Here is a 9,314-nt window from a genome sequence, read left to right on the forward strand (position 1 = left end):
GACTTACCTTTCCTTTGTGAATCACATGCCCTCACATCACACAAGAGAGTAGTTCCACATATGATGATAATTAGAACAATTAGGAACTTAGATAGACAAAATTCGCTCACTCTCAAAAAGAACATTCACATGCCACAAAGATGCACCATAAGCTTGCCCGTAGTGTAATACTCTACTAATCGAGCCCACTCAGTCTAAGATCAATAGGACTTTACTAGGTTGTAATGTAGGCTAAATGACGGGTAGGATATATTTGGATATAGTGACTAACCTCCATAAGCACTTTTAATACAATTACATTAACCTTCAAGACCATACTTATGTAAACCAAACACTCCACCACTTTTATTTAAAAACACCCCCATCCATTAGGTGCAGTTGTAACAAACCACCACTTATCAATTACTACATTTTACTCATTTTTTTTTAATTTTGTTTTTTTGTGGTTCTCATTCTTTACTCTTCAACACTTTGCACCTTTTCTCTATTTCAATGGTTCCACTCAAAAATCAAACCACCACCCCACACTTGTACATTTTGCATAATTTCAATACCATTCAATGCTTATGAGAGGTAAAAGGGTTCAAACAGCAGGCTATTCAAACAATTGGGTAAGGCTCGCAATGTGGTTGCCAAAGAAACATGCTTATAGACTCAAATGGTTTGAATTAAGATGTATTACATTCAGGTGGGTTTACTTTATGTGTCTAGCTCAACAAAAAAATGCCTATATCACTTCTAAAACTGAATGAAACTACTATTTCCCTTTGCAAACACACAGGGCAAGTTCTAGGCATCAAATGTGAATCATGGAATATAGTAAAACTCACACACACATGGCACATGACTCACTCTGGATTGATTTATCAAGACATTCCCTTTTGAGTGTTCAAGTTAGATACAAACATTCAATTTTAAGGCACTTTTGCAAGATTCAACCATTGAGACTAAGCGTTACTCTAGTGTCTATTGTGTTCAGGTGTATCAACGCTAAAGGTTTCTCCTTAGATTTTAGCTCATAGCCCATTAATCCTAATCTAAAAACTAAAAAGAAACAAAATGAACAAAAACTACCTACACCCGATTCAAGCTAAACCCTTGGAAAAGAACCGTGGCCCAAAGAAAAACCAAGGGGGAGTTACTACACTATCTAAAAATAAAATAATTTTTTTTTTGGTATTTCCTCTAAACTAACTTCCCTCAAGAAAATTGTCTAAAGAATCCATCATCAGGAAGAGTCTCTATATTCCCTTTTTTTCCGACTTAGTCCCTAAGAACCCCGCCGAAAGAGATCCGTCGTTGGGACAAGTCACTTACCTATTTTAACTTACCTAATGAATAATTACTCAAAATACCAAAACAATCAAAGCAAAACAAACTCAAACAGTCAATTGTAACAAATACATACATACAATGAAGTATCTCCCACCCCACACTTAAAATGTAGACATGTCCTCATGACATAAAAATTTATAGAACAGTGAGGTAAAGGAACTTCCCTGGAGGATCACTCCTGATCGGAGACGGTGTCTGGGTTCACATTGCAAGCACGACCCAGAGCTCTCAGCTAGCCTAAGAATTTCTTCTCCGACTTCACCTGTCGGTTAGCCACCGCATCTACACGGGCACCCAAATCAGTGGCTGAGGTATGCAACCCAGCCATCTCTTACTCCAAAGATGTCATGCGGGTACTCCAGCGGGGCTGTGATGGGCCTGCCTCTTCAACTCTCAGAGGTGGTGGGACTTCAGCTGCCTCATCATCATCTGATTCATCAACATTCACCACCGGCTCCATCCCTATTCTGATTTTTCTTGCCAAGAACGGGGCTTTTAGTGGTAATTTCCCATCAATTCTAAGGTCTTCAGGGACTCTAGCAAGGCGGCACAACCTGGTGACTAGAGAAGGGAAGTAGAAGCCGTTGAGCAACTTATGTGATCTAATGAGCATATCGTCATGGAGGAGCCGGGCCACATCAAAATCCCTGTGAGCCATGAAATAGTAGATTGCTGACGCCCGTGGTAGATTGACATCAGTTGTGTTGCTGGATGGAAACAACCGGCTGTTGATAATAGTTAGCCAACACTTAGCCTCCCAATTGAGAGACTGGAAGTTAAGTGTGATCCTGGGCTTTATCTATATGTATTCTCTGTCTGGCACACATATAGTTTCAAGAAAAGTTCCCCACAAGGCACTTGTTCGGCTAAAAGTACGATAATCATCAGCTTCTCCCCTGAACACTAGCAGCCGATAAACCCTGCGGATGGCCTCGATGGAAGCATTGACCGGAGTATTGTGCATAGTAACAACCCCATTCTCACACTCCGGGTAGTTCGCATAGAACTCCCTGACCATCTGAACATTGGCCACCTCCGGTACCTCGAAGAAGATGTCCAGCTGACACCTCCTTAATTCATTGAAGATGATCGGGCATTCCACCTCTAAGGCCTGTCTGTCAATATGCACCTCATGTAGCAATTTCTTTGCTGCCTTTGCATTGTATTTGTCCTCCGCCAATTGGGAGACAAACCTAGTGCTGTCAAACTGTGGTGCACTGGCCTGACTCCTAGCTCTCGAGGAGCTTCCAGGCCCACTAGCGGAGCACCCGGTGTTGCATCTCTTCCTAGATGAACTCATTGTACCTGTCAAACAGAGAAATGCCTATTAGTAAGTGTGTGAAATGTGTGACTATGGGTGGTTACTTAGACTTCACCACAACCATGTCACATTAGCCTTTATCACTCCATAGCGCCTATTAGTAAGTGTGTGAAATGTGTGATTATGGGTGGTTACTTAGACTTCACCACAACCATGTCACATTAGCCTTTCTCACCTTGTGGGCGAGGCACTATCCTAACACATATAGCCCTCGTGGGTACATTAAAACCTCCCCCAAATCAAAGATACTACGACACCATCACACCCCACAATACTTCATTCAACACCCACCAACATACACCTTTTCACCACATTAAACACACATCCCCTTCACCAAACAATCTCCACAATGAAATTCAAAAGAAAAAACAAGAAGAAACTAACAAAAATCTACTAAATATTACTACACCATTACAACATTAAACTAGCATAAACTACAACAAAATACAAAAAGAAAAGAGAGGGGAGAAGTGAATTGCATACCTTAGTGGAAGAAGGATGAGAGTAATGGAGATGGGGGTGGTGTGAGTGAAGAAGAAGAAGAAGGAAAGGGGGAATTTTTGGGGAGTTAGGGTTGAGAGAGATTGAGAGATAGGGGGGGGGTCGGAAGTTTTGGGAGATAAAGAAGGGGGGGGGGGTTGAAATTAAATTAAATTAGAAGAAGAAAAGAAAGAAAATAAAAAGAAACGAAAATAAAAAAAATTACGTACCTAGCGCCCACCGCGGTCGACCGCGGTCCCACCGCGACCGCGGTGGGCTAAATACATCGAGTCAGAATCTTTACGTCTCACTGCGGTTCTACCATGGTCCCACCACAGGCGCGGTGGTTTGGACGACGTTGAGGCAAACTACTCGCCTCGTACCGCGGTTCTTCCGCGGTCGCAGTGCTGCCCCCTTTTTTTATATAGATAGATACAAGAAAGCACTAACAACAACATTCGTGGGTTGCCTCCCACGTAATGCCTGATTTAACGTCGCGACATGATGCAGACAAGCATATTTAAGGCCCGCTCGACCTCTGAGGTTCCGTCAGGTGGATCTCTGTCACTTCTTTCGCTTCACTCATACCTACATATATCTTTAATCGTTGCCCATTAACTCTAAATATGTGCGAGTCTTTCTCCGAGGCAATCTCCACAGCTGCTAAGGGGAATACTTCGACCACTCGAAATGGACCATACCATCGTGACTTAAGCTTACAGGGAACAGCCGTAATCGTGAGTTATAGAGCAGTACCATGTCCCTGGGTTTGAAATGTCACTCAACAATGTTCTGGTCGTGCAACCTCTTCATTCTTTCCTTGTACAATCTGGTGCTCTCAAAAGCAGGATGTCTGAACTCATCGAGCTCATGCAATTCAGTGATTCGTGTTGTGCTCGCTGCCTCAATGTCTAGGTTTAGCTGTTTCAATGCCCACCAAGCTTTATGTTCAAGTTCCACTAGAAAATGGCAGGCCTTTCCGAACACCAACTTATATGGTGACATACCAATTGGTATTTTAAAAGCAGTTTTATAAGTCCATAGTGCATCATCTAGCTTTTTCGCCCAATCAGTTCTTGTGGCGTTCACAGTCTTGGTTAGCACACTCTTTATCTCTCTGTTGGACACTTCAACCTGCCCACTAGTCTGGTGATGATATGGGGTAGCCACCTTGTGGCGTACATCATACTTTGCTAGCAACTTCTCGAAAGCTCTATTACAGAAGTGGGTGTCTCCGTCACTAATAATCGCTCTTAGTGTCCTAAAGCGAGCAAATATGTTCTTCTTCAAAAATCCCACCACCACTCTTGCATCATTAGTGGGCAACACTGTAGCTTCTACCTATTTGGACACGTAAATCCACAGCAAAAAGTATGTACTTATTGCCAAAGGAGCTGACGAAGGGACCCATGAAGTCAATCCCCCAGACATCAAACACTTCCACCTCTTGGATCGGGTTTATGGGCATCTCATGGAGACGGGAAATATTCCCGATCCGCTGACATTCATTGCAGCCTTTCACCCATTAGTGCACATCTTTAAACACTGTTGGTTAAAAGGATCCAGCCTCTAGCACTTTCGCAGCTGTCCTGACTCCTCCAAAATGCCCTACATACGCTGATGCATGACATGCCTGCAAAATAGAAGATTGTTCTTTCTTGGGGACGCACCTTCAAATCATATTGTCAACACATATTCGAAATAGGTAAGGTTCATCCCAATAATACATGCGGCAGTCACGATAAAACTTTTTCTTTTGTATAGAGGAAAGGTCATAGGGAACTACACCACTGGCCAGGTAGTTTGCATAGTCTGCATACCATGACACTTCCTCAAGACTAGTAGCGAGCAGCTGCTCGTCTGGAAAGGTCTCCAGAATATCCTCGACCTCAACTGATATTTTAGCTCCCTCAAGTCGTGATAGATGATCAGCGACTTGGTTTTCTATGCCCTTACGGTTATGAATTTCGAGGTCGAATTCTTACAGTAGCAATACCCAACGAATCAGGCACGGTTTAGACTCCTTTTTCTCAATCAAGTACCTGAGAGCTGCATGATCAGTGTATACAATTACCTTAGAGCCAATCAGGTATGATTTGAATTTGTCGAAAGCAAACACCACAACCAACATCTCCTTTTCAATCATAGTGTAGTTTAGCTGGGCTCCACTCAGTGTTCTACTAGCATAGTAGATTGGATGCATTAGCTTGTCTTTCCGCTGTCCCATCACTAACCCCACTGTGTAGTCACTAGCGTCACATATTAGTTCGAAAGGTTACTCCCAGTCGGGGGCAACAATGATAGGTGCTGTGACCAGCCTCTTTTTCAGCTCCTCGAATGCTACCCTGCAATCATCAAGAAACAAGAAAGGGTGATCTTTTTCTAACAACTTACAGAGGGGGTTGGCAATTTTTGAGAAGTCTCTTATGAATCTCCGGTAGAAACCAGCATGCCCGAGGAAGCTCCTGATTGCCTTGACTGAAGTTGGAGGGGGCAGCTTTGCTATCACATCCACTTTAGCACGATCCACCTCAATTCTTTTGCTTGACACCCGGTGCCCCAAGACTATGCCTTCTTATACCATGAAATGACACTTCTCCCAATTAAGAACCAGGTTAGTCTCGATACACCATTTCAGCACACGAGTCAGATTTATAAGGCACTCATCAAATGAGTTCCCCACCACTGAGAAATCATCCATGAATACCTCCATTATGTCCTCTACCATGTCAGTGAATATGGCTATCATGCACCTTTGGAATGTGGCGGGTGCATTGCATATGCCAAAGGGCATCCTCCGAAAGGCATAAATGCCATACGGGCAAGTGAAGGAAGTCTTCTCTCTGTCCTCTGGTGCAATGGAGATCTGATTGTACCCTGAGTACCCATCCAAAAAACAAAAGTGTGACCTCCCTGCCAATCTATCTAACATCTGATCAAATGAAGGGAAGTGGGAAGTGGTCTTTTCGGGTAGCGAGATATAACTTTCTGTAATTTATGCAAATTCTCCAGCTCGTGACGGTTCTCGTAGAGATCAGTTCATTATTTTCATTTTTAACTACCGTCATGCTACCCTTTTTAGGTACACATTGAACCGGGCTAACCCAGCTGCTGTCAGAGATTGGGAAAATGATTCCCACATCTAACCATTTTATCACTTCTTTCTGCACCACTTCCTTTATATTAGGGTTCAACCTTCTTTGGAGTTCCCTGGAAGGTTTGTGTCCCTCTTCCAGCAGAATTTTGTGCATACAGTAGGCGGGGCTGATCCCCTTTATGTCTGCCATGGTCCACTCAATGACAGTTTTACACTCCTTGAGTACCTACAAGAGTTGTTGTGCCTACACATCTAACAAACTAGATGAGATAATAACAGGTAATGTAGAGTCAGGTCCAAGGAACTCACACCTGAGATGGGCGGGCAGTGGCTTTAACTCCAGCTTTGGTGGCTCTTCGATGGATGGCTTGGGTGGAGGATTTGCTCTATTTTCCAGGTGCAAAGGCTCAAATTCAAGAGTTCTATCCCAGAACCCTCTACTCTCTAATGCCAACACCCATTCGGCCAGTTCTTCTCCATTTACCTCATCTAAATTCATCAGACATTCAGCAAGAGGGTCCTCAATAGTCAGCATATTATCATTAGTCTCTACGATTACATCCACGACATCAATAAGAGAGCAATTGGTGAATTCACTTGGTTGCCTCATAGATTTCTGCACATTGAATGTTATCTCTTCGTCATTCAATCTCATCTTTAGCTTCCCAGTCTCACAATCTATGAGAGCTCTCCCAGTGGCCAAGAACGGCCTTCCCAAAATTATGGGAATCTCTTCATCCACTTTGCATCCTAAGATCACAAAATCTGTAGGGAACACAAATTTTCCTACCTGAATCAACACATCGTCCAGGATACCAGAGGGTCTTTTTACAGTCCTGTCAGCCAGCTGCAACAACATGGACGTGGGTCTAGCTCTTCCAATCCCCAACCTCTTATAAATTGCCAGGGGCATAAGATTTATGCTGGACCCTAGATCGTACAGTGCCTTAGCAAAAACAAAATTACCAATAGTGCGTGCAATTGTAAAGCTCCCTGGGTCAGACAACTTTTCCGCAACTGGTCTAGTCACCACTGCACTACAGGTCTGAGTAAGAGTAACTGTGGCCAAGTCTTGGAAATCGAATTTTCGGGACATCAAGTCCTTCATCATTTTTGCATACCCAGGCATCTCTTTCAAAGCATCAATCAATAGAATATTTACCTGGATTTGTTTCAGCATCTCCAAGAATTTCTTGTATTGCTCGTCTTTTTGGTGCTTAGCCAGCCTCTGAGGGAATGGTGCAGGAGGTCTCTTCTTCCCAATGATTTGGGATTGATCTTTGTCAGCTACCACCTCAACGACTGGTTCCTAGGATGTCTCAGCTTTTTTCTCAATCTCAATCTGAATGTTATTTTCTTCCTGGGTAGGCTGGACTGTCACCTCTGTCAGTTTCGTTGACTCATCCAGCTCAATGGGCATTGGTATGAGTGTCTCAGCGTGTCTGGTTTCTCGAGCCCTCTCTTGATCTACATCCAAATCTCTGCCATTACGTAGACTCACTGCCATCAGCTGCTTCGAGCCTTAATCTTTTGGATTTATCTGGGTATCAGCAGGTATTGTACCATGAGGATGATTGTTTAGAGACATCGAAATTTGGCCCATCTGTACTTCAATATTCTTGATAGCTGAATCGTGTGCATCTACTCTCTCACTAATTTTTGCATTAGACTCAATAACCTTCTGCATCATTGCCTCAAGTCTAGCAAACCTATCTTCCTGCCATCTACCATGCTACTGCTGAGGAGGGTGATACCCCATACTGCTGATTCTGATTATTATATCCCTGTGGCCTTAGGTAAGGTGCCATATTGTTAGGAGGTCTCATACCTCCCATGTTCCCATTGTTGAACTGTGGCTGGACTGGCCTGTATGGCTGATTTTGCTGGCCCTAATTCTGACCACTCTGTCTCTGGCCTCCATAATTAGACACATAGTTCATGTCTTTAGGGTAGTGATGATGATCATGTTTTGCATTCCACTGGTAACCAATTGGCTAACTAATGCAAGATGTGCACAAACCCCCATTGGTAGTATCTACGATGTGTACCTGCTACTTCTGCCTTGACTCTTTCACCTTTTTAGTGAGTATACTCATCTGTGTCAATAAGGTGGCCATATTTTCAGCCATAGAGTTGGATGGATCTAAGGGCACTGAGTGAACCACTGGAGTGATAGGTGCATTCCTGGTTGTCCATCCTAAATTCTACGCCATCTTATCAAGCAGACACTGGCCTTCTCTCCATGTTTTGCTCAAAAATGCTCCACCAGCTGAAGCATCAACAATGTTCTTCACGCTATCTGACGATCCCATGTAAAACCGGTGCCCCAACATCAGATCTGGAATACCATGGTGCAGATATATAACCAGCATCCCTTTGAAACGTTCCCATGTTTCATGAAATGTCTCCATTAGTCTCTGTTTGAAACTCAAAATTTCATCAATTTGTTGAGCAGTCTTGTTGGGTGGGTGGAACCTGTTATGGAATTGCTTGACTAACTCCTCCCAAGTTGTTATGGAATTTATGGGGAGTGAGTTTAGCCAGGTTTGGGCAGCTCCTGTCACTGAGAACAGAAATAATAACAGCTTGATTGCTTCCGGAGTTACGTTGGGCTGCCTTTGAGTTTTGCAGATTGACAGGAAATTTTTCAAGTGCTGTTGAGGATCTTCGACTTGTGACCTCGAAAATAGTCCCTTGTTTTGCAACAAGTGCAACATGTTATTCATGATTTGGAATGATTCAGCCTGTATCTGCGGGACTACAATCACTGTGGCCAGATTTTCAGTTGTGGGCTGTGCCCGGTCATAGAGAGCAGCCTCTGGCACAAGAGGTGCCACAGGTGCTATTGGCGCTGTTGGGTCTACCACGTTGTCCCCCATGTTTGGTTCAATTTGTTCAGTTGTTTGTTGTTGTTTGCTTTTCCGGTTGGCCCGATTCAAGGCCTTGAAAACTTTATCGGGATCTTATAATGCTTCAAATACTTCACCAGTTCTCGATGAGTTTCTAGGCATGCACCTATACAACCAAGTCAACAAACGTTAAAATTTCAATGCAAAGATTGAGTATAGGGAAAACTGACTA

At 43.4% G+C, this 9,314-nt stretch overlaps 2 protein-coding genes and 1 non-coding gene across 3 annotated transcripts; 1 reads left to right on the plus strand and 2 right to left on the minus strand.

The window, feature by feature from the left end:
- Positions 1-3,913: 3,913 nt before the first annotated feature.
- LOC138874936 (uncharacterized) lies at positions 3,914-5,363 on the minus strand. Its single transcript, XM_070153736.1, has 2 exons — positions 5,133-5,363; positions 3,914-4,477 (listed from the first exon to the last, which is right to left on the minus strand). Exons 1-2 carry the CDS (start codon positions 5,361-5,363, stop codon positions 3,914-3,916), a joined length of 795 nt encoding a protein of 264 aa, XP_070009837.1.
- Positions 5,364-6,477: 1,114 nt separating this feature from the next.
- Positions 6,478-7,740, minus strand: LOC138874937 (uncharacterized). Its single transcript, XM_070153737.1, has 3 exons — positions 7,615-7,740; positions 7,396-7,542; positions 6,478-7,278 (listed from the first exon to the last, which is right to left on the minus strand). Exons 1-3 carry the CDS (start codon positions 7,738-7,740, stop codon positions 6,478-6,480), a joined length of 1,074 nt encoding a protein of 357 aa, XP_070009838.1.
- An 836-nt stretch (positions 7,741-8,576) lies between these two features.
- LOC138876651 (small nucleolar RNA R71) lies at positions 8,577-8,683 on the plus strand. The gene has a single exon (XR_011401993.1). It is a non-coding gene; the product is annotated as a small nucleolar RNA R71 (small nucleolar RNA).
- The last annotated feature ends 631 nt before the right edge of the window (positions 8,684-9,314 follow it).

Source organism: Nicotiana sylvestris, chromosome 8, assembly GCF_000393655.2.
Source record: "Nicotiana sylvestris chromosome 8, ASM39365v2, whole genome shotgun sequence".
NCBI classification, from domain to species: domain Eukaryota; kingdom Viridiplantae; phylum Streptophyta; class Magnoliopsida; order Solanales; family Solanaceae; genus Nicotiana; species Nicotiana sylvestris.